We start from the raw sequence: 25,308 nt of genomic DNA on the forward strand, positions 1-25,308 counted from the left end.
GTGGCTCCTACTCCGCCGACGCCACCGGTTCTTGCTGCTGACGCTGATCAGGCTGCAAAGGATGCAGCTAAGCTGGCTGATGACGCTGCCGTTCTTGCTTATGATGAGCAGGTTCAGACCTATGAGGACGCACTTTAGACTTATCATGCAGCTCTGTCTGCTTACACTCAGTGGCTTGATGATGATGCTCGTGCCGCAGTTGTTTTGACTGCTAGTGTTCTGCCTCAGTTTGCCTCTGAGTTTCTCGGCCTCTCTACTGTATTTGAGATGTGGACTCGGCTTCGTCAGCGCTATCAGCCCTCTAGTGATGCCTTATACCTGTCTGTGGTTCGTCAGGAGCATGCTCTTCAGCAGGGTGACTCCACTGTTGATGAGTTCTATGCACAGAATTCTGCTATCTGGCGTCAGCTTGATTCTCTCCGCACTGCTGGTTGTCGTACTTGTCGGTGTTGCCAGGCTGTGCGGGCTGATTCGGAGTTTCATCGTGTCTACGAGTTCTTGTCTCGACTCTGTAAGGAGTTTGAGCCCCGGCACGCTCAGTTGTTTGCTCGTGGTCGTATCTCCCTCATGGAGGCGCTTTCTGAGATCCGTGCTGAGGAGACTCGCCTCTGTGGCGCTGGTTTACTTGAGGTTCCCTCTGTGCTCGCTACTCGAGTTCCTGCTATGCCTGCTGCACCGACTCCTTCCCACTCGAGTGCTCCGCCGCTCTTGCCTACTCCTACGGGCGGCGAAGGTCGGTCTCGTCCTCACTGCGGCTACTGCAAGATGGATGGTCATGTTGAGTCTCAGTGTTTCCAGAAGAAGAAACACCTGCGTAAGGCGCGATCATCAGCTTCAGGGACTTCTTCTACTTCGACATCTTCAGCCACCGCCTTGACTGAGCAGGATATTCTGCGACTTAAGCGTCTGCTTGCCGCTTCAGGTTCTCCTTCGACGGGTACTGCAGGTTCTGTGACTGATGCTTCCCGCACTGAGCAACCACCCTCTACACAGTCAGGTACATCCTCGTGGGTTCTGGACTCCGGAGCTTCTTTTCATATGTCTTCTCATTCTTCAAATTTGTCCTGTCTTAAATCGCTTGATTTTCCTGTTCATGTACTCACTACTGATGGTACTCCTCTTTCTGTTGCTAGTCGAGGCAATCTTTCCACACCTTCTTACTCTGTTCCTGATGTTGCTCATGTTCCTCGACTTAACATGAATCTTTTTCTGCCGATCAACTTACTGATTCTGGTTGTCGCGTCATCCTTGACGTTGACTCTTGTTCTGTTCAGGATCGTCGAACGCACACTTTGGTTGGGACTGGCCCTCGCCGCCGTGACTCTCAGGGTCTTTGGGAGCTAGACTGGCTTCATGTTCCTTCCGTTGCCACCACTATCGCCAGTCAATCCGCTTCTGTCGCTTCAGCCACCGGCACCTTCCAGCAGTGGCATCATCGACTTGGTCATCTTTGTGGGTCTCGCTTGTCGTCATTAGTTCGTCGAGGTCTTCTGGGGTCTGTCTCAGGAGATGTCTCTTTAGAGTGTCAGGGCTGTAGACTAGGAAAACAGATTCAGTTACCGTACCCTACTAGTGAGTCGGTGTCTCGGCGTCCTTTTGATTTGGTCCATTCTGATGTATGGGGTCCGGTCCCTTCGCTTCGAAAGGGGGCCATCGATACTATATTATTTTCATAGATGATTTCTCTCGTTACACTTGGCTTTATTTTATGACTTCTCGCAGTGAGGTTATTTCCATCTATAAGCGTTTTGCTGCCATGGTTCACACACAGTTCTCTTCGCCTATTCGTGTGTTCCGTGCTGACTCCGCTGGCGAGTATATTTCCAAGATGTTGCGTGGTGTTCTTGCTGAGCAGGGCACTCTTCCTCAGTTCTCTTGTCCTGGTGCTCATGCTCAGAATGGCGTGGCTGAGCGAAAGCATCGCCACCTTCTTGAGACGGCTCGTGCGTTGATGATCGCCGCTTCTCTTCCACCTCATTTTTGGGCCGAGGCTATATTCACCTCCACCTATCTCATCAACCTTCAGCCGTCCGCTGCTCTCCAGGGTGGTGTTCCTTTCGAGCGTCTCTTTGATCGTTCTCCTGATTATTCGACGCTTCGCTTGTTTGGTTGTGTTTGCTATGTTCTTCTTGCCCCTCGGGAACGCACCAAACTGACCGCTCAGTCTGTTGAGTGTGTTTTCTTAGGCTATAGTGATGAGCATAAGGGCTATCGTTGTTGGGATCCTATCGGTCGTCAGATGCGTATTTCTCGGGATGTGACTTTTGATGAGTCTCGTCCCTTCTACCCGTGTCCATCTTCCTCGACCTTTTCTGTGGAGGATATCTCTGTCCTCACTTTTCCCGACACACCTATCACTCCAGTTGAGCCCTTGTCTCTCCGTCCTGCTCACTCTACTTCTCCACCGCTTGCCGATTTGCCGCCACCATCTCCCATGGTTTCCTCACCTCGCATGTCACCAGATTCTGCACCTTCATCCCCGGTGATTTCTTCGTCTCCACCTCCTGATTCTACCTCGGCTATTCCTCCTCGTATTCTTCCATCTTTGCCTCAGTATTACACTCGTCGTTCACGTAATGTGGATGTGTCAGCTGACGTGCCGTCCTCCTCGTCTCAGCCTACCTATGGCTTGCGTCCTCGTCCGCTTCCGCCTGTTGATCGCCTTGGTTTTTCAACCGTTGGTGTTGTTGTTCTTGAGCCGACTTCTTATCGTGAGGTTGTTGTTCATCCTGAATGGCAGTTTGCGATGGCAGAGTGTCACACCCTGATTTTCATGCCACAACACTTAAGCTAATAAATCATGATAAATTGTGGTTTGACAAAAACTTTTGAGTGTTTGGTCTTTGCTTGATTTGATTTTTGTCTGCTGTTTGCAAGTGCTCTAAAAATCAAATAAATCCTCCAACTCTTATACTCCTTCTCCTTGATCCAAAACCTTGCCCAATGATCATGCCATGTGTGTAGGACATAAAAATAATTTCTTGCGAAAATATTTTGGCCAAAAAGTATTTTCTAAATTAGGTTTTCCAAAAACCCCTGAATTGAGACTTGAACTACAAGTACTTAATTAAGGGTGTGAAAAATCTTTAAAAAGGTATATTTGAAACCTATTAGGTATAGGACTCCCATAAACCACAAAAATATAATTTTAGAAGTTATTTTCCTATTTTATTTAAAGGCTTTTTCTTAAGGCCAGAAATGTTCTTTAATAGGTTAAAATTATTTTAAAGCTTCAAAAATATTTGATAAAAATCAGGGAAACTCAGTGGACATATATTGTCCATATATATGAGTTTCAACACATGGTCATGTTCAAAATATTGGTCAAATCCCTCAAAAACCCTTTCTGCATATTTCAAGCTTTTGAAATATTTACAAAGGAAATTTCTTCATTAATTCCAAGAAAATTCTAGCACGTCACATATGACATATTTGATGATCTTGCAAAGCCTCATGCCTTGAAGATCAAGAAAACATCATCAAACCCCCTCAAAACCCTTTCTGTCCAGAACCAAATTTGAACAACTCTACATTGCCAAGTGTGTCCTTTTCATCTGAATTTTTGTGGACATGTTCAAATCCTCAAATGATGACACTACACCAAGTGGTGCATCAAGGAGAATAGATTTGCATGACTAAATCTTGGTAAAGCCATTTCTGCTGATTTCTAGGGTTTACCAAAGTTACATTGGCTACTTTGCCCAAATGAGCTCAAACTTGGTGGAACACCCTACTTCTATGTGCCATTTCATCCTGTTAAGTTTCATGTCAAGTGAAATTAAATTTCTTGCCCAAACCTACATCAAACACCTTCTGGTAATTTTTAAAAGTTGCTGTTTTCACCTCTTTCCTTGCTCTTCTTGAGCCCAACTTTTTACCAGAGCCTCTCCTAGTTCTCCTTTACCTCTAGTAAGTTTAGCATGGCCATGGCTCAATCATTGGTGGGTGAAACCCTCTCCTTCTCTCTCTGGACAAGCCCATTTCTCTCCCTTTCTCACCTCCCTCCTCACTCCAGTGGCCACCAGGGCATCCAATGTCCCTCCCCTCTTCTTTACTCCCTCCTAGAGCTACCAGACATTAGTGGCCGCGCCCACAAGGCATATAAAATGCCATGGCATGCCATTTGCACGCTCTGGAGCGCGCTACAGTTCGCTCTAGCACTGTAGCCGCCCCCTGCCAACCACCTCTGGCCACCTCGGGCCTCCCCAGCACGCCCGACGATGCGCCTCGGCGTCCACAGCACGGCAGTTGGTCGGCCCCCTCCTTCTCCCTCCTCTTGCCCCAGCTCGCACGCGCGCCGGCCGCCCGAGCGCACCAGTGAGCACGCTCACACGCGCGGTGCCTCTGGCCCCCCTGCTCTCTCTCTTTTCACTCCCCTCGCCCTGGACCGACCCCACAAGCACCCCCAACACCTCGCTGTGAGCCCCCGTGGCTTGCAGCGACGGCAACAGCCTCGCCGGCGCATGAGCTCACGGTGCACCTCGCCCCCTTCCCTTAAAGGCCACCCCGAGCCCTCTTTGGCTTCCGATGGCTCTCTCTCCCTCCTGCGCGTCATCCCGACCGGCTCACTCCTCTCCCCGCGCCCTCCATAGCCCTCCATGGCCAGAGAGCCGCCGCCGGCATCCACCTAAATTCAGCCGAGCCCGAGCTCTTCTCCCTCTCCTCTCTCCACCAGCAGGCTCCCCTGAGCAAGGCGGAGCTCCCACGCTCTTTCCCTCGTCCGAGGGCGCACCGTAGCGCCATCTCCAATCTCGCCCGACGCCACCGTCCGCCAGCGTCCAAGCCGCCGTCGCCTCGACCATCCCCGGCAGTCGTGGCATACATGAATGGATGCGGCGTTCGGCGCCGAGCTCATCCATAGCCAGGGCGTCGCCGGAGGTGCTCCGTAGCGCCGGCAGTCGCCGTCGGGGCTCTCTGCTCCCTCGGCTAGGCAAGCGCGCGGGAGGAAGACGAAGACGAAGGCCCTGCAAGGCGGGCCCCGCTCGTCAGTGGCCCAGCCACCGGGCCACGCTGGCAAGTGGAGGCGGGTTCGCCCTCTCTCGCGTCCCCGCGGTGAAGGCGCACTCCACGTGGGCGCCTTCGACGTCGCCTCTGTCGCCCCGTGCGGCCATGCGGCTGGGCCGGCCCACGGTCTATCTGTCGCCTCGTGCGCAAGATAAGGTTAAAGCCTTATTTCCTTTTTCTTTTTCCGGTCAACTTCAAAAATCCATAAATAATTCAACAAAGCTCCAAATCCAATGATTCAAATATCTAGTAGTTTCTAAATTCATGCCCTATCTCATGGTGCTATTTGAACATTTTTCCAGAAGTATTTCTTTCACAAATAATTATCAAATCCCATTTTTCCATTTCTGTCATAAACTTTAGAAAATCACAGAGGGCTCAAATTTGATCCAAATGCCATGATTCAAATTTCCAGATGCTTCCAAGTTCATAACTTAGTTTATGAACATTTTTCTTAATACTTTCCGTGACACACAATATAATGAGCCATTTCTTCATATTTGTCAACTTTGCAAATTCATAGGAAATTCATTTGAACTCCAAATCCAGTGAAACCAACTCCTAGATGCTTCTAAAATCATGGTTTGTTAAATGGGTGCCTTTGCTCATTTTTCAAAAATATATTTCTGTACACTTCTTGCAAATCCATAAACCCCTTGATTCCATCATATCAAAATGTTTAGAAATATCCACTGACCCAATTCCAATGAAACCGGTCTGGTTATTTTTCATATAACCAGTGGTGTCCTAGAAAAGTCAAATTAATATTTTTAGAGCACTTTTATTTCCTGCCTTGTTGTGTTGCTTACTATGATTGTTTCCGACGTTAGTTGACGAAGTAGACGAAATACTCGGAGATGGACCAGAAGATTTGAAGACTCTGATGAACCAGGCAAGCAGCCCTTTGACCATGTCTATGAAACCCTTTTTATGCATGTCATACAGCACCATATTGTTGTTGCAACGGATTCATGATGAGGTGGTAACCACTTTGATGGTTCGCCTCCGCTACTTCCTCGTTGGTACTTGCATTGTGTATGACCCTACCTTCTTATGAGGGTTATGCCAGTGGGAGTATATAGGATGCTAAAGTAGTTGCTACGCAAAAAGGGACGGGAATATGCATGGTGATGGAGACAAAGTATTTCCAAAAGACTTTTCGAAAACCCCAGTGGGTGCCACTGATGCCCTGGGAGATGATGATGAACTAGGTCACTACTTGGTGGAGAAGTAGTGTACCGAGGCTTGACAAAAGTGTTGTTTACAGAGACGGATTAGATTTAAGATTTGTCGACTGTCCCAACCTTACATGCGCAACCACTCTACCCTTATATGGGAAAGGGCATTATTGATTACCTAGGTCGATACTAGCTTGGAGCCCGCATTACTAGTGACGGGAGAGTCGTTGTTGCGCTCTCTCGGGACGGGGTCGTGCCAGGTAGGGCGGCCATGACTGTTTTCACAGGGCACCGGACACACCGTTGGTACCCCGTGCTTGTGGTATGTGATGAATATGGGAGCGAGGCTCCACAATTTTAAGATGTGAAATGTTGGGCACGGGGGTTACTACCAATCGAGTGGACTATGTTAGTGTCGTCTAAGGAAAGGTAGTGATCGGGTGCTTACCCCGGGTACTTGAGGTACCGCGGGTAGTGGATGACACCGAAGTTCCCCGGATCTTGTGGGTAAAGTGTGCAACCTCTGCAGAGTGTAAAACTATTTGAATAGCCGTGTCCACGGTCAAGGACAGTTGGGTCGTGCTGCTTAGACTACGTCCATATGTTTCTGACAAACAACACGGTCTGGTAAATCTGTTGACGTGATTCGTGAGGAAGTCACGATGAGCTTGAGCATGAGTTGTTCATGACTCTCTCTCGATGTTGGTGTCTGTAACCTCCTGATACTTGTTGCAGATGCATTCATATCCTTGATAAATGTTGATCATACTTGCATGAGAAAAACTAGCTTTCCGCAAAAATGCCAATTTAGCAGTAGTGCTTTGCATAATTATTCTGTTATCACCCTTGGGTTGCTTGCGAGTACATTCAAAGTACTCATTGGCTTGCCACTGGTTATTTTATTGGCCAGGCATGAAAGAACAGGATATGATGAAGAATACTTCGGTGACGAACATGCGAGCTAGGACGCTTCCCAGTCAGAATGCCTGTAGGGTTAAGGCAGATGGCATGGGTCCAAGTTATCGACGAAGATTTCCGCTGCGATGTTATACTCAAGACTTGACCATAATGGTCCTACTTGTGTAATACGGTATGTATGGATGTAAGACTCTTGTTATTCAGCTTCTGTGTGTTCAGTGAGCATTGATCTCTGGGATCACTGTACACATGCATTCAGTGATCACGACTTATGAGTCGGGGTCCCCACACAGAGGAGATTGCTGCTCTTGAACGCATTGGTACATGGGATCTTGTTTCTCTTCCTCCAGGTGTCCGTTCCATCACTTGTAAGTGGGTCTACAAGGTTAAGACTCGCCCCGATGGTTCTCTTGAGCGTTACAAAGCTCGTCTTGTGGCTCGTGGTTTTCAGCAGGAGCATGATCGTGATTATGATGAAAGCTCGTCTTGTGGCTCGTGGTTTTCAGCAGGAGCATGGTCGTGATTATGATGAGACATTTGCTCCTGTGGCCCATATGACCACTATCCGCACACTTCTTGCCGTGGCCTCTGCACGCCACTGGTCTGTATCTCAGCTTGATGTTAAGAATGCCTTTCTTAACGGTGAGCTGCATGAGGAGGTATACATGCAGCCACCACCTGGGTATTCTATTCCTGATGGCATGGTATGTCGTCTTCGTCGCTCTCTCTATGGCCTTAAGCAAGCCCCCCGCGCATGGTTTGAGCGTTTTGCCTCTGTGGTGACTGCCGCTGGTTTTTCAGCAAGTGCTCATGATCCAGCATTGTTTGTCCATCTTTCTCCTCGTGGTCGGACTCTTCTTCTTCTCTATGTTGATCACATGATTATCACTGGCGACGACCCCGAGTATATTTCCTTTGTAAAGGCCCGTCTTAGTGAGCAGTTTCTTATGTCCGATCTTGGACCTCTTCGCTACTTTCTTGGGATTGAAGTCTCTTCTACCTCTGATGGCTTTTTTAAATCCCAGGAAAAGTATATACAGGATCTTCTTGTTCGTGCTGCTCTTACCGATGAGCGCATTGTTGAGACTCCAATGGAGCTCAATGTTCACCTCCGTGATACTGATGGTGATCCCTTGCCTGACCTGACACGTTATCGTCATCTTGTTGGGAGTCTTGTCTATCTAGTTGTCACTCGTCCGGATATCTCTTATCCGGTTCATATTCTGAGTCAGTTTGTCTCTGCTCCCACTTCGGTTCACTATAGTCACCTCCTTCGTGTTCTCTGATATCTTCGGGGCACGATCTCTCACCGTCTATTCTTTCCTCGCTCCAGTTCTTTACAGCTTCAGGCCTATTCGGATGCTACGTGGGCTAGTGATCCCTCCGATCGCCGTTCACTTTCTGCTTACTGTGTTTTTCTTGGTGGTTCTCTCATTGCCTGGAAGACGAAGAAACAGACTGCAGTTTCCCATTCGAGTGCAGAGGCTGAGTACGAGCTATGGCTCTTTTGACGGCAGTGGTTACTTCAGGATTTTGGTGTTTCTGTTACTACACCTACTCCGCTCTTGTCTGACAGTACAGATGCTATTAGCATTGCACGCGATCCTGTGAAGCATGAGCTCACCAAACATATTGGTGTTGATGCTTTCTATGTGCGCGCTGGTGTGCAGGATCAGGTTATTGCTCTTCAGTATGTGCCTTCCGAGTTACAGTTGGCGGATTTTCTGACGAAGGCCCAGACTAGAGCGCAGCATGGCTTCTATCTCTCCAAACTCAGTGTTGTTAATCCACCATGAGTTTGAGGGGGGGTGTTAGAGTTATATATATATAGCCATGTAACCTTTCGTATTTACCCTATTGTATAAGGGGTTTCCTGCATATATTCCACACCTGTACATGTATATATACTGGCCTATGGCCACCTTGAAATACAAGTTGCATATTTTCCTATCAGGCACTAGTAAACCCAATTATCAAGTTAGGGCATGTGTATAGACTGCCACGATGGGTTGAGTAACTGAGCTAACATTCTATTCCAAATAATCATTCGGATTAAACAAAAAATATTCTGGTACGAAGAAAATTCTAGGCCATGTCACTAGAAACCACCACCAAGAAGTTCATGCAGAAGAACAGAAATTCACATGAAATAATAGGTAATATCACAGCTGAACTTTGACTTCGTAACCTTAGCGATCGTTTGACTGCCTGCAGAAGTATGTTAAACTTAAACTAACCTGTTTCTGTACAGACGAAGCTTCTGAACCTCCTGACATGTCCCAAATTTTGCACCTAAACACAATTTAGAGTTATCAACATAAATGTTACGACAACATAAAGTAATTAAGGCACACGGTGACATATGAAATGCAAATTATTATATCCAGTAGGCATGAAGTTCTAGACATACCAAGATAAATTTTAATTGGGTGCAAGAATGAGACATCTCTTACAAGTCCTCCTTGCTCATACAAACGCCAATTGGAACAACGAAATTCTGCAGGTCATCTAGGTATCAATAGAATATATTACTGACAAGATGTGTTAACTGGAAAGGGGGGAGAATTGGGTATTAACCTTTGTCACCACACTTTTTGTGGAGATCATCCAGAAAGCCAAGGGCGCCATCAGAGAGTAAGACATTAAAGAAAACTTCCACAGGCACCTAACATCAGAATGTTAGTTGGGCAAAGTTACGTTAATAGTCATAGCAGTACAAAATAAGTGAAATCTGGCAAACCTGAAACTTAGACTCCGTGATCAAAGTATATGATTCAGGTACTGGAAAAGGGAAAGATATGCAGACAAGAAAAATAGTTAAGTAACAAAAAACTAACGGGGTTAACAATGTCAAGAAAGACAAAGAAAAGAACAATTCAAACAAACCATTAGGAGCATCATCATCAAACGGCTGCAAGTTGAATGGGTTAAGAGATCCAGGGTTGTCCTCGGTTCCATCCACTGGCGCTTTTAAGAATCTTTTAGAAGTACTGGCATCTGGATCACCACAATCAGTACTACCCCCGATGATAGCTGTAGGATTGGCAGACCTACATTCAAAATACCCAACTGAACATTCACAGATAATTCATGAAGGACAAAAGTCCATTTGAGCTAAACTAACGAGAGGGTCAACTTAGTTCAGCCTGTAAAGATAACCTGTTCGATGGCGACGAGCCTTCATCTTGTTTAGATTCTTTTCCTTCTTCCAATAAAATGTAACCATTTTCGTCACTGCTGCTTGCTGACTTTGCATCCTACGGTGCAGCAAAAGAGCAAGTACAGACAGCCTATTAGAAATGAACTTCTTTATAACTTGTTAGAACAAAAGAGTTCAATAGAAACTAGTTTACCAACCTGACGTTCAATGAGCAACCTAGCATCGCTAACATGCTGTTCCCAACCATCTACTATAATACGATAAGCTTCATCGCGCACCAAGAAAGATCCAAAAAAATGCTGCAAGTAATCATACATGAGTGAGTGACATCTTATATATACTAGAAATTTAGGCAGTGATATCTTCCTCACCCTCTTCGCACCAGCAACAATTTCTATGGCGTTAGGAAAAATAGCAGCTGTTTTTGCTTTACGAACATCAGTGACATCCTGTAAAGGTATAGTTTTCTGCAGAGAACAATATCAGAGTAACATAGTCAATAATAAGTTTTTGATAGTACGAGCAGTACATATATTGGTAAAAAATTATTATATGCAATGACAAGATACTTAATGAGCAATACTATAAGCATATAAGTATTTAACATCAAGTAACAAACTTAATTTAGATATTCGGCATTGAATAATTCCAATGTGTAACAAAAAGCTAACTTCGTCAGCATGTAAATCAGTAAATATGCGAGTATATAGTAACTTAGTTGGAGAACCACACTTAAAATTCCAGTCCCAGTCCAACTAACTCTCCATTCAAGCTGTTAAAAAATGTCACAGGAAGCAAAAAAGCATGATATTTAGTACAATGACCACAGAGAAGATGGAAAGTACAAAACGAAACTAGCAGGAATTCAGGTTTAACAAATATTATTAAAGCATTGATGCCTATGAGACTTCCAAGATGATAAAAGTTTAAACTTATTACAGAACAGAAACACTGCAGAAGATAAAAGCAGACTTGCAGAACATAGTGCTCATGCTGTTTGTGATGGAACACAGCAATAAAAATTTCATAGCAGATTCAAAGAATAATATAGACACATAGCTCCCAATACATTTCTCAAACAAATCTTTTGAGGGCAATGTATCTTTATATGAAGTTAGTGCCAAGACACGTGTCAAATGATAACAAGAATCTTCGAGCAATGGTATCTGTCAAAATTATGATTTGACAATATTTGTGAACTACATAAATCAATTCGTTATCAGCAAGCGCAATTAAGCAACCAAAAAAAGTATACATGATGGAACTGTCTTCAGATCATTTATTAGTTATTACCTTCGTCTCGTATCCGAAAATGTTAGAATAGAAGCATATATGGTGTAGAAATAAATACATATGCCCCTGCCAAACAATGTATATTTGTTAGAATCAGAAAATTGTGAACAAGGCTACAACAACAACAACAACAACAACAACAACAACAACAAAGCCTTTAGTCCCAAACAAGTTGGGGTAGGCTAGAGGTGAAACCCATAAGATCTCGCAACCAACTCATGGCTCTGGCACATGGATAGCAAGCTTCCACGCACCCCTGTCCATAGCTAGCTCTTTGGTGTTGTGAACAAGGCTGAAACTAAATATTTTCTCCAGCAAAATGAAATAACCAAAATTACAGTACAATTCCAGCATTTGCGGTTGGCAAGAGTGTAGAGAATTTAGAGACAAGCACAAGCTAAAGCACTAACGGCACTAAATTATCGAATATGTGGTTTTTTCAATGAAGAGAAGAACGAACAAAGGTAAGACAACAAAGATGGTAACTAGCACCAGCTCCTTTAATTGCAAAGCACATGCCTTTTCCCAACTTTCGGCACTTAGTAATCTACGTAGGTATTTATTTTAAACAAGCTCCAGGGAAATCTCTCATTTAATAAGGACTACAATTGACATATTAACAGGGGAAGCAGAAATTCCCTCACAAGTACTCCCTCCGTCCTAAAATTCTTGTCTTAGATTCGTCTAGATACGGATATATCTAATACTAAAACGTGACTTGATACATCCGTATTTAGAGAAATCTAAGACAAGAAATTTGGGACGGAGGGAGTAGAAGTTTGATGGATTTACAACTTCCATTATGTATGTTCAAGCATGTATATTTTATGTATGTCCATGCATATATATTTTATATATCAATGGCACAAACTTGAATTGACTTTTGTTGGGCTTACATGTCTGCAAGCAAGTTCAAACAGAGATAAATCTAGACCAACATAGTTGCACGCAGTGTGAGTTGCGCCAATTATAACTAGTCCAATTCCAATAAAGTTGATTGTTGGACTATGCATGACCGCTAAATACAGGCAACTTATGCTCAAGGGAGTATCACAGAGGCATATACTCTAGTTTAATTTGGGAGAGGAGCACATAAGAAGTTGAAGCGAAGAAAAGAAAAGAAAACCTGAAGAAGAATATTTTCTTGGAGGGCGCAGTTAAAATCTTGCACAAGGACCTGCAATAACACAATAACTAATTAACATCCTAACATTAAATTGATGAAATATCATGCGAGATCACTTGTGACTATGAGCGGGTACTATCCAAAGCATGGTTACAAAACTGGATAAGGTGCTCTATTCAATTCCAAAGAAAAATCCAAATTTTACCTTGCGACCAACCATAAACAATCGATTAACTTGCTAAATTATGTCCTGATCAAAAGATAAACTTGGCATCTTACTGTGATAGGACATGATAGGTTGACATTTTGGGGCTTGTTTGGTTGCCCGCATCCAGCCCAACCAGGCCCGCGCGGGAAGGGAGAGGCCTGTTTGGTTGCCTGGCTTTACTGTTGGGCCTGCATCGCACGCTTCTCAAAGCAGCCCAGAGCCTGGCTCGCTGGAAACGCTCTGATCGGCAGTTTCTCGCGAGCCAGGCTGAGTGCGGCGCGAGGTCGCACGGGCGGGTGCGACGCGAGGGCGAGGGGGGGTGGCGGGAGATGGAAATCTAGCGCGCCGTCCCGGCGCCAAATTCACCCCCCTTTCACTCGCTCACCCATAGCCACTACCCCCCTTTCTTCCCTACTGCCTCACCACCGGCGGCGGCTGCGATTTCAGATCTGCGCTAGAGGCGGCGGCGGCGGCAGAAGAGGCGGCGGCGTTTGCGGCCGATCTGGTGCTTCCCTTGCTGTTGGCCACCGTCTGGTCGACCTAGTTTGTGCCATGGCTCCCCCTACGCCGTCCTCGTCTCCGATGCCGGTAAGCAGCACCCCTCCCCCCTTTGTTAGCTCGGTGGTTAGGCCGTTAGGCTAGGTGTAGGATCGATTTCCCATTGAACGAACCGTCGATGTCGACTAGGTTATGGACGCACGGATGAGGCTGATAATCCAGGCAGCAACACTGATTAGTGTGATTCAGGCATAGGTCATGTTCATGCACCAGAGAGCTGTTCGTCGTGCTGGAGACCTTTGATCCGCTATGGTCCATTGTTTCTCCGGGAACAGGAGAGGATCCAAAATCTGAACTACATCTACAACTGCAATGACGTCGAGGCTCTGTGGATGCTTCGAATGAAAAGAGCACCATTTGCCAGGCTTGTCGAGACCTTCAGGAGCAGGGGGCTGCTACAAGATTAGCATCAACACCAGTGTCGAAGAGCAAGTGGCCATGTTCCTCCATGTTGTTGGCCATAACCAGAGGTTCAGGGTCATTCACAACACGTTCAGGAGACCAATGGAGACCATCTCTAGGTACTTCAAGCAGGTGCTTTTTGCTATTGGGGAGCTTAGAGGAGAGATGATCAGGAGACCATCTGGTCAGACTCCACCCAAGATTCGCGGAAGCCCAAGATAGTATCCATACTTCAAGGTGAGCATTGACAATATACACTTTTCATGGCTTGATATGCTTGTATTGTTCAAGTTGAGCACTAACACAGGCTTGTGATGCCATTTTCAGGATTGCATTGGGCCAATAGATGGTACTCATGTCACTGCCAGAGTTCCTAGGTCACAGTCTGCGGCATACAGGGAGAGAAAGCACTACACAAGCCAGAATGTGCTTGCTGCTGTTGACTTTGATCTGAAGTTCACATATGTGCTGGCTGGCTGGGAGAGGTCAGCGCATGATGCTAACATTCTCAGTGACAGCATGAGTCGACCTGATGGGATCAACATCCCCGACCAAGGTTTTTGAGTCGCGACTTGGCGAGTCGCCGCGAGCCCTGCGGCTCAGCGTATAGTCGACGAAGTCGCTGTATAGTCGCCATAAGTCGCTGTATAGTCGCGAGTCGCCCTGATTTTTGGAAAACGACTTGGCGATTAGTCGGCGACTATACAACGACTAATCAGCGACTCAAAAACCATGTCCCCGACGGCAAGTTCTACCTTGGAGATGCTGGCTATGCATGTCGGTCGGGTATTCTTCCACCCTTCAGGAAAATCAGGTACCATCTCAACGAGTTCTCTGGTAGGAACTATCCTAGGACTGCACAGGAGCTGTTTAATCTCAAACACTCGAGCCTCTACCTTATCAATTTCTGGCAATATTATTTCTGTTTTTGGAGAGTAATTGTTGAGAGGGCATTTGAAGCTCTGAAGAATAGGTTTAAGATCCTGGATCAGAAGCCATTCCACCCATACTCCACTCAGGTTAAGCTTGTTCTTGCTTGTTGCATTCTGCATAACTGGATCCTCCAATGGGGCTTTGATGAACACGTGCCTGAGGAGGAAGAGGTCGAGCCTGACGATGTTGTTAGCTCCGGTCATGGTGTGGAGGCATTTGACAATGACGCTTGGAAGAACAAAAGGTTGGAGTGGGCAGAGGCAATGTGGCTTAATAGAGGTCAGTGCAGGATTTGAAGATGGAAGAAGAAGAAGCGGAAGAGGAAGAGGAAGATCTGGTAGCAGCAACACCGATGAACTATTCCCTATTTAGCCAATGGCTCTTAATAATTTGAACTGTCATTTGATAGTAGTTAGGATGAACTGTCATTTGTTTAACTAGCTGGCGCTACATGTTCAGATTGTGTGTGGTAAGCTCACCACTAGTTAGAAGTGGTGACAACACCTTATGCAGGTTGCAACCAAACACCATGTCATATGTGCACCTAATGCAATGCGGGCAACCAAACGCCGGGTCAAAAATGATTGTCTCATGCAACTAGGGGCATGCAGGCAACCAAACTATGTGCATCTGGGGTTTTTTGGCCTGCATCCCCTCAAACCGGCTCACTAGAGCCAGGCTCGCCGGGCCAGGCTGGATTGGCAATGTAACCAAACACGCCCTTGGTTCCCCGAACAGTACGATCACGTGAAACAAATTAAAATAATCACTCAATTAGTTATCAACCGTAAGATCATGAAACCACAAACTGACTACTGAATCCACCACATACAGAAATGGCTATTGAATCCATACATAAAAAATGGCTGCGATACCAACGCGGCAAATCCGCCAGCTACAGCGAGTGGGACACAATTTTGGCAAGCTATATCAAATTCATCAATAATTGAACCATCACCAATAATGCACATTTTATAGAAGGAACCAAATTGGCACGACAAACGTTGCCCTTAAGTAAGCAGAGCGAAGATTAAAGTACGAATTTGTTAGTTTTATCCGTGGGGAATCTTCCATATAGAATGAAATCCCCTCAACCCCAGTCCAACCACTTTGGTACACAAATTCCCCTAGCACAACGCATCACAATCAGAAGCCAACAATTAGATCGAACAGAGGAAGCCACCAAATGTGAATTACCTCGTCCGGTGGGAGCCGGAACATCAGCCTGTACTCCTCGCTCCTACTAGCGAGGAACGGGCTCTGCACGATCAAACCGCGCGGCATAAAAAACGAGAGAAGAAAAAGGAGGAGAAAGCAGGAAAAGTCCGACAAGCTCCAATTCCGAAGCAGGCCACCCACCGAGACATCGCAGGCGGAGAGGTCCCCGGAGTGGGCGGATACCGGGGAGGAGACCGCGGACGCGTCCACGCCGGGCGGCGCCGAGGCGAGGCGGCGCGGCGGGGAGGCCGGCGAGGGCGCGGTGGTGTCAGCGAGGGCACGGGTCGGGGAGGCCGCAACGGTCGGGGAGGCCGCAGCGGTCGGGGACGCCATGCGGGCGGCGCCGTGCTCCGGGGAGAGGAGACGGCGATGCGGCGGGTGGTGGGGCTAGGAGAGGAGGCGAACGGTAGGTGAGTGAGGAGAAGGAGTAGAGAGAAGAAGGGGGGTTTGAATAATGAAAGTGGGGGGCGGAGTGAACGGTGGCGGTGACGTGTTCCGGCCTTCTTCGGGTTGGCCGACTAGCGGTAGCGGTGGTGGGCTCCGCCGGTGAAGGGAAGGAGACGGGGAGGAAGGGTATTCTTTTTCTTTTTATTAGGCAAGGAAAAGTACCGATTAGAGAAGGAACAAACCAGAACGGTTAAAAATTACGGATGTTATCGGTAACGTTGTAAATCTGACGCCGGAATTTTTATTATGGAAAATCGAACGTTTTTTTATGACGATAAGAATTTGCCATACTTGTTGTGGGATAACATCTGTAAGAGGGATGAAAATGATGCTTAATCTCACAAAACGTGGGATATGAGTGAAGTCCATCTGAGTGAGGATATGTCCTTTTCATTATGAGCCCACTAGTTTAAGTCTCCCCGGCCTAGCGCTCTGCGCCTAGCGCTTCCCGCCACTCGCCACTCCGGCGGCGGCGTCCATCCTCCCACCGCCGCTGGTCACTCCGACCCCGGCGTCCACCCTTCTCCCGCCGCTGGTCGCTCCGACCCCGGTGTCCACCTTCCCTCGCCGACGGTCGCTGCGACCTCGGCGTCCCCTCTTCCATAGCCGGTCGCCCAGATCCAGGCTATGGCCAACAGCCCCTTGCCCGTCACCTCCACCTTCAGGCTCTTTGGGGAGCGGCCGATCATCTTGGGGCTTGGCATCTCCTCCAGCTCTGAGGCCTCGGGTGCGCATGGCACTACAGATCCGCTGCTCGGGCCGGACGCACCGGCCGCGGTGGTGCCATGGGAGCAACCTCGGCCTTCCAGGAAGGAGCTGTGGAGGCGCCGCCAAGCTTCCAGCGCGACCGTGAGCCCTCATCGTGGGCAGCCTGCGGCTCGGGCTTGCCTGCAGGTTTCGCCGGAGATGGATGGATTATGCTACAAGTGCTTTGAGGAAGGGCACTACAAGAAGGATTGCACCAACCAAGTGGTCTGCTTTCGCTGCAAGCTGCCAGGCCATGAGTCCAAGGACTGCAAGAGGCCGCAGAGCCCCTCACCGGAGGAAGAGCTCAGGAGGATGACGGCGGCCAATGTTGCGCGTAGGGAGGCGCCTCCGCGTGCTCTAGGCGGTGGACCTTCCAGGACGTCGCCGCCTCCGCCTCCCCCTCCTCCATCCATGGCTGATGCCCCAGCCGCCTGGCCAAGCCTCTGTGTCCCGCGCCTGGAGCGTTCGGCGCCTGAAGATATAAGCTCGCATGAGCTCTGTATCGTCCGTCGCACCAGGAGCATGGCTGACCTTGAGAGAAGGCTGCAGTTCGCCATGGTGGCGTACGTTGGAGGGGGGCTCGGCACGACATCAGGCCGGAGTTGTCCTGCAAGCACTGGGGGCAGTGGCTGGCGCCGAGACGGAGTGGGTGTCGGTGCACTGCTTCAGGCCGGAAGACTTCTTGGTGGTTTCTGCGATGAGTTTCAGGGAGTTCGCCTCTTCTTCAGGCAGTGGAATTGACAAGCGCAAGCAGTTCATTCGCAGCTCAATTACAAGGTGTAGCTCGTGCTGGAGGGTATTCCGCCGCATGCTTGGGAGCGCGAGGTTGTGAAGATCTACTGGGCACTTCTTGCCTGGTGGATATGGTGGCGTCGGAGTCCAGCTCGCGACGGGATCTGTCGGCGTTCAAGCTCACGGCATGGACGGCGGAGCTGGATTCAATTCCCTCACTTTGATGGCTGGCAATTCCAGAGTCGGGACTGGTGGTGCCTCTGATGCTACCACCAATGCTGCAATACAAGGTACTAATCCATCTGGACTCTGTGGCGGATTACAGTGATTGGGATGAGCCGCTCTTCCTGGGTGTTTCGTCGGGCAGTGATCAAAGTGGAGTGCCATCAGATGGGAGAATCAGTGGTGGTGCTGATCCTGATGTCATTCCTCGTCGTCTTCCATGGTGGTTCGGAATGCGAGATTCTTGCGGTCAAGGGGTTGGTGGCTCGTCTGGTGCGCCGCCGTGCACGCCGGCCGCTGCCGGCGACAACTGGCACCTCCCGCCAATGGAGCCCAGGACGATGGTGACAGTGGGGGGTGCCGTCATACCGATAAGAGATAGGTTGTCTGTCAAGGTATCAGCTTTTGACCAGCTGTCCACGCAAGCTGGGGTGGCTTTGGACGCGGTGGGGCTCCAGATTTTGAATTTGAGGCCCAGCAATGAGGGGACTGAGGCACGACGGCCAATCAGCGAAGCAGAGGCGGATCACTTGATTGCTCCAGCTAGCTACCTGAGTCCGCCTGAGGGACCCACAGATGCTTTGCCAGCACGTGAGACTGAGCCTACAGGTGACCAGAACCCTCGTGATGGTACGGCAGATACTTTGGGAGTAGTGACAAATGATGAAGCAATGATGCACATGGGAGAAGCGGTCGTGGAAGAACCAATACCATGCCCAATGATTGAGCATCTGCAGCCAGCGCCAGTGGGCGTGGAGGAACCAACACAGCTCCCAATGATTGAGCATCCGCAGCCAGTGCCAAGCATGCAACCTGATGTGGGTCTAGGAGCCAAACCAGCGGATGTGGAGCAAAGGCGACAAGCACATCGATATGGCTTCCCAGGATGGCCTGGAGCTGAGTGAAAATGCAGAGAGGGGACAAGCATCTGGCGGTCAGGAAAGCGACCAGGAGGGTTGTGCTGCTCCCAAGCCAGCAGATGGGCCCAGCGCGGAAATCCTTGGTGCACCGACAAAGGAGACAAGAGATAATGCGCTGCCAATTCTTAATGAAGTGTAGCCACAGCCAATGGAGGGCGAGAACGTGTTGGCCTGCAACTCGCTGCATGGCACCCTGGATGTGACCACGTCCCGCGTGGCTATAGGCAACATGCACCTGGAGGCGAACGCTCTTGAGAGCTGGCCATGCACGGAGCTGGCCATGTATGAAAGGGAGATCCTTTCGGAGGTCCAAGACTCGGTTCAGCAAGGGATGACAGCTCCAGAGGCGATTGCATTCGCTAAACTCAAGGCTTTTTGCTCATGCATCGTCAAGAAGCTGGCTCCCCCACTTCTGAAGGAAATCCAGGCTTTGTCCCTACACCCGACTGTTGAGCCATGCACGCCTAGGCGCACCACACGCGCCACTAAGCGCACCATGGGGATAGGAGCATCCAAAGCATCGCCTGCTGAAAATGTGCTACTCCGAACGCTGGGACTTGCTGCAGAGGATCTCGCAGTTGATGATCGAGCTATGGAAGAGCTTAAGGGGCTGTTTGACTCACCGCTACGCGAGCAGCACATCCGGGTAATTGCAGCTCTGTTTGGCAAAACCACGCCCATCGGAGGGGCTCTAGCCCCACTGGACTCGGTGATTGTGGGAGCACAATAGGCCCCGGAGTGAGATGGAGTTGGTGGCTGCTTGATCATCTATGGATCCAAGCCCATCAATCATATGCTGGAATGTGAGAGGGTTGAACAACCCAACCAAAAGAGATGTTGTGAGAGGTTTCGTGACCACCGTTAGGGCGAATATAGCTTGTTTGCAGGAGACTAAACTTGATGTAGTTGATCGCTACTCAGTAATGCAATGCTTGGGGCCGTCCTTTGATGGCTATGCTTACTTGCCGGCTGTTGAGACTAGAGGAGGAATCCTACATGCATGGGACTCATATGTGGTGGATGGTGGATCAGCTCCAGCTGGACACTAACTTTATAACAGGCATGATACACACTAAAGCAGGAGAACAATGGTGGCCAACGGTTGTATATGCACCACAAGGAGATGCGCTTAAAACAGCCTTCTTGGAGCAGCTAAACATGTGAGAGAGCTCTGTCCGGGGCCATGGATGGTCTTGGGCGATTTTAACATGATCTTGTGTGCGTCTGAGAAAAACAATGCTAACCTAAACCGAAGCATGATGGGGAAGTTTAGGGCTTTCATGGACAACAATGAGCTCAAGGAAGTTTACATGCATGGGCGGAGATTCACTTGGTCAAATGAGAGGGACTCGCCCACCATGACCAAGATCGATAGAGTGCTAGTCTTTGTGGATTGGGAGCTGGCGAACTGGATTGTCTTCTCCAAGCTTTATCTTCTGGCGTGTCTGATCACGCCCCGCTACACCTTCTGTCCTTCACACCGTAGCCCTGTTTTGCCCTAAAAAGAGATTTCGGTTTGAACTATATTGGACAAAGTTGGAGGGCTTTGATGATGCTGTGCGAGAGGCATGGGTTTGTGAAGATAGCATAGTAGATCCCTTCAAGAGACTTGATGCATTATATAGGAACACGACGCCCGCGTTGCAAGCATGGAGTCAAAGAAAGACAGGAAACATCAAAATACTCATGGCGGTTGCAACAATGGTGATCTTTCGGTTTGACTAAGCGCAAGAGAGTCGCATTCTCACGGATCAGGAATTGTGGCTTAGGCGCACCCTCAAACCTGCTCTGTTGGGTATGGCATCTCTTGAACGGACCATTGAGAGGCAGAGATCATGGATGGGATGGATTAGGGAGGGCGATGCAAACACAAAACTGTTCCAAGCTTTTACTAATGGAAGGCAAGCAAAAAAATTCATACCACGCGTCAGAGTTGGAGATGCAGTGTATACGGAACAAAGTCAGAAGGAAGAGGTGTTCATAGTTGCGTTTGAAACCCTGCTTGGGACAGATCAGGACAGAGATTTCACGATAGACTTGGAATACCTGGATGTCCAACCTATTGATCTAGCTGAACTAGACGCCATGTTCAGGGAGCAGGAAGTGCTTGATGCTATAAATGATCTGCACCCCGACAGAGCTCCGGGTCCCGATGGTTTCATTGGAGCGTTCTATCAGAGAGCATGGCCTATCATCAAGCACGACATTATGGCAGCGGTGCATAAGCTCTACGTATGTGATGGAGCAGGCTTTGTAAAGCTCAATCAAGCCTTCATTATGCTCATTCCGAAGAAAAGCGATGCCGAGGAGGTGGGAGATTTCCGCCCCATCAGCTTGACGCACAGTTTTGAAAAGTTGTTCATGAATATGCTCACGACCAGAATAAGGAAACAGATGAAAGCCCTACTTAATGCCAATCAATCAGCATTTATCAAGGGGAGAGTGCTCCATGATAACTTCATAATGGTTAGGCATGTCGCAAGGAGAATTCATGCTAGGAGAGCTCCAGGTGTGTTTCTTAAATTGGACATCTCGAAAGCATTCGACACACTCTCCTGGCCATTCCTCTTCCAAGTGCTAAGAGCCAAAGGCTTTGGTCCAAGGTTCATTTGATGGCTGGAAATTATGCTGCAGACTGCGAGCACTAAGGTGATAGTAAATTGATGTCTTGGGAAGAGATTTTATCACAGCCGAGGGTTGAGGCAGGGAGTTCCAAGTTCGCCGCTACTTTTCGTCATAGCTATGGACATTCTTATAGTAGTAATTGGAAAGGCAGCAAGCGAAGGGGTGCTCTCATCCTTCTCGGGCATTAAAGCCGCACAGAGGCTATCCATTTTTGCCGATGATGTGGCCCTGTTCATTTGTCCATCTACCTCTGACCTGGCTTGTGTGAGAGAGGTGCTCAACATTTTTGGGATCGCCTCAGGATTACAAATCAACTACAGGAAGACTTCGGCCATACTAATACGTGGAGATCAAGATGACAAGGAAAGGGTGATAAGCTTCCTGGATTGCCAATCTGGGACATTTCCCTGTAAGTATCTCGGGTTGCCGCTTGCCACAAACCAGCTCACGAGGATTGATTGGCAGCTGCTGCTATCCAGGTTAAGCAATTCATTCTAGCATGGCAGCGAGGCCTTATCCAGAGACCAGGCGGACTAATCCTTGTCAAGAGTGTCATAGCAGCTAGACCAATACACCATTTGCTCGTACTGAACCCACCCCTCTGGGTGTTTGAAGAAATCAATTCTTGGATGAGGTCGTTTTTCTGGGCCGGAAAAGACAGAACCAATGGAGGGCAATGCCTGGTTGCATGGAGCACCATATGTAGACTAACCAAGTTTGGAGGTCTCGGCGTCAAAAATCTGCAGCTGCAAGCACTAGCTCTACAAGTCCGCTGGGAATGGCTACGCCGAACTGACGTTGAGCGGCCGTGGCATGGACTGACTAATGATATTGATGAGGAGGCGCGAGCAGTGTTTGACAACACCATCCAGATCACAGTAGGAAGGGTGACAAGGTGCTTTTCATGACTGATCGATGGATTCAAGGCTTCGCTGCTACGGATATTGCACCCATGATTGTGGCATCAGTTGATGTGCGCATCAAAAATAGAAGAACGATTCAGCAAGCTATGATAGACAATGCATGGACCCATGACATCCAAGGTGATCTATCTTTCATGGCTCACATCCAACTTATTCACCTCCAACATGTCATTGCTAACACCTCACGAGATGTCAATACCGAGGACGCCTTCCGATGGCCATGTGAGCCATCTGGTGCATACACGACCAGGTCCACGTATGAGAGGCTATGCCAGGGACTGGTGAGATCAAGCACGGCCTCATGCATTTGGCGAAGCTAGGCGACCCTTAAGTGCAAGATCTTTGCATGGCTGACTGTGCAATATCGCATATGGACATCAGATCGCAGAGCTCGACATGGGTTACAGGATGCGCCTTTGGCATGCTATACGTGCCTGCAAGAAGAGGGTAATGTGGATCATATCTTGGCACAACACGTCTACGCGAGAGAAGTTTGGCATCAATGTTTTCTTGTTATGCAGGTAAATATGGAGATCCCATACGCACTTAATACTTTCCAGGAGTGGTGGTTGAAGACAAGGTGCAACTTTCGACAACCATACAAGCGAGGGTTTGACACTTTTGTCATTGTTGCTGCATGGTTGCTTTGGAAGCAAAGAAATGCAAGAGTGTTCAACCGGGTCGAGCAAGTTAGTTCTCCCACTAGGCTAGCTCAACAAATTCTAGATGAGATCAAAACTTGGAAGCTTGCGGGAGTGGGTGTGGTAGGTTTGAGTAGATTTGTGAGAGAGTAGTTGCATCATCTAGTTGGAGTTGGAGTTGGTATAACCTCATCGATGTTCGCATCATTGTAGGAATCTTGTAAACTTTTTGCTTCCTTCTATAAAAATACTGTATGCTATTGGCGTACTCTCGGAAAAAAATTATGAGCGCAGTGACAAAATTCTCTTCAACCGTAACCCATCTCAACTGACAAAAACCGATCATCATGGGTCTACCTGGTGGGAGATGACCTCGTCATTAGCCCTCGAGGCCATCAAGATCTTGGGAAGTTGAATCACGCAATTCATTGGACCTCGGCTAAATATTCATGAAAAACAGAATCCCAAGTGATCGTTAAATCTCAATGAGCCGTGGGTTTTCTCAGAGAAAGATCCTGGTGGATTCTAGAGAGCAAGAACTTTCATGGCCCTAATTATCACGAACAAGTTTTTGGGAAATGTTCAGTGATACTCAGTATCTTTTAGGAGAGGCTAGCTAGTGATTCGAGTGAGGATGTGTCATAAAATTCAAGTGTTGGTTATGGTGTTTGGACTAACTCTCTCAGAGAGATGCCAACCATTATCCCATAGGAATACCAATTCCTCATCCACTTCAGATCCAAACTTGCAGTTTTGATACTTTGCCCCTTATTCAAGATGTTCCCGAGTGATCTTAAAATCTGAAAGAAGGGATCATCGGTTCATAACCTTGTAGAATTGATTTGCAAAGAGTGATTGGTCACTCGCCCTTTTCTTTGCACTAGTTATGCGGAAAATTTGGTTTAAGATTTTCCCAGTCGATATTGTTTCATCTGGCTGGAATTAATTCGTTTAATGGCTCGTTCAAATGGATCAGGGGATATATTGTGCGTGTTGCCGAAAGATTCAGAGCGAGATCAAAAGGAATTGACGGGAGAATTTCATAGGAAAGCTCCTTGGTTCCCACGCTTGACCTCCTTTGACTAGTGTGAATAGTTACCAGTGTGGTGAAGGGGCCCAGACAACGCCTTAGTTATTGCATCCCAATTACTCCACTTGCCAAAATTTATGCCATTACCTTGGACACATGTCGAGCTGATCTGGTGAATGAGAGGCTGAGGTCACACATTGGTTTCTACTCCTCTACCATATATAAATAAACAAAGGGATCAAATCCTGCCATTCTCTCCCCAATTCCTCATCTCCACCGCGGTCTCACTGTTGCGCCCATCTTCTCCATGCGCAATCTCTCGCCACCTCCTATGTCTTTACAACAAGCTCGAGTAGAAGAAGAAGAAGAACAAGAAGAATGCGTCCTCCTCAAGTGTGCTTTTGCCTGACTGGAAGAAGGGCGATTGGTTGTCGTCCATGGTGATGGAGCAAGCGTGCATCGAGCTTGTCGCTGATGGGCTCCTGCTAGCAGAGGGATGGAGGGTTCCCTATCCAATAAGATGAAGTCGAACCCACATCTAGATGAGGGGGTACTCCTTATCTCTCATTAAATACGGTTTGAAGTTTATTTTGAATTTTGCCTTTGTTGAACTATTTTTAAATTCAAATTTTAACCTGTTCAAATCTAAATTATGGTGAGCTAAGTTGAAACTATAATTCACTAATTTTAACTTTGCAAAAAGATTCGATTTAATTGGATTTATAATTTGCAAGTTAGACCCTATTGTGACGCCCGGATAATTAGGCTACAGTAATCCCACGTTAACGATGCCATGTCACCCCGGTTACTGTTGATAAACTCGCGTTAGTTCAAGACGATTCAAATTCAAATTTAAAATATAGGCAAACAATAAATGTTTTCAAACATAAAAACTAAAATGTTCTTATTGTGGCAAATAATTCATAGGATATATTGGTGGAGAAATGACACCTTTATAAAATATTTAAATACTATTAGATGAATAAAACAGTAGCTAAAACCAATAATTAAATTCCTTTTATA

At 47.6% G+C, this 25,308-nt stretch overlaps 1 protein-coding gene across 2 annotated transcripts in view; it reads right to left on the reverse strand.

Annotated features, from left to right (window-relative positions):
- The window catches only part of LOC123052659 (protein VASCULAR ASSOCIATED DEATH 1, chloroplastic), a 28,177-nt gene extending 11,704 nt beyond the window's left edge, over window positions 1–16,473 (reverse strand). Inside the window, exons 1-12 of one of the 2 annotated variants that reach the window (XM_044475963.1) lie at window positions 16,140–16,473; window positions 15,978–16,040; window positions 12,680–12,730; window positions 11,554–11,619; window positions 10,632–10,727; window positions 10,458–10,559; window positions 10,260–10,357; window positions 9,987–10,150; window positions 9,841–9,881; window positions 9,678–9,765; window positions 9,511–9,597; window positions 9,338–9,392 (exon numbers count right to left, since the gene is read on the reverse strand). In XM_044475963.1, coding sequence (XP_044331898.1) covers window positions 9,338–9,392; window positions 9,511–9,597; window positions 9,678–9,765; window positions 9,841–9,881; window positions 9,987–10,150; window positions 10,260–10,357; window positions 10,458–10,559; window positions 10,632–10,727; window positions 11,554–11,619; window positions 12,680–12,730; window positions 15,978–16,040; window positions 16,140–16,331 — 1,103 coding nt within the window. In that variant the 5' untranslated portion in view covers window positions 16,332–16,473. The remainder of the gene's footprint in view (window positions 1–9,337; window positions 9,393–9,510; window positions 9,598–9,677; window positions 9,766–9,840; window positions 9,882–9,986; window positions 10,151–10,259; window positions 10,358–10,457; window positions 10,560–10,631; window positions 10,728–11,553; window positions 11,620–12,679; window positions 12,731–15,977; window positions 16,041–16,139) is intronic. The other variant, XM_044475964.1, reaches the window with a different exon arrangement.
- Between the last annotated feature and the right edge of the window lie 8,835 nt (window positions 16,474–25,308).

This window comes from Triticum aestivum, chromosome 2D, assembly GCF_018294505.1.
Source record: "Triticum aestivum cultivar Chinese Spring chromosome 2D, IWGSC CS RefSeq v2.1, whole genome shotgun sequence".
Classification (NCBI taxonomy): domain Eukaryota; kingdom Viridiplantae; phylum Streptophyta; class Magnoliopsida; order Poales; family Poaceae; genus Triticum; species Triticum aestivum.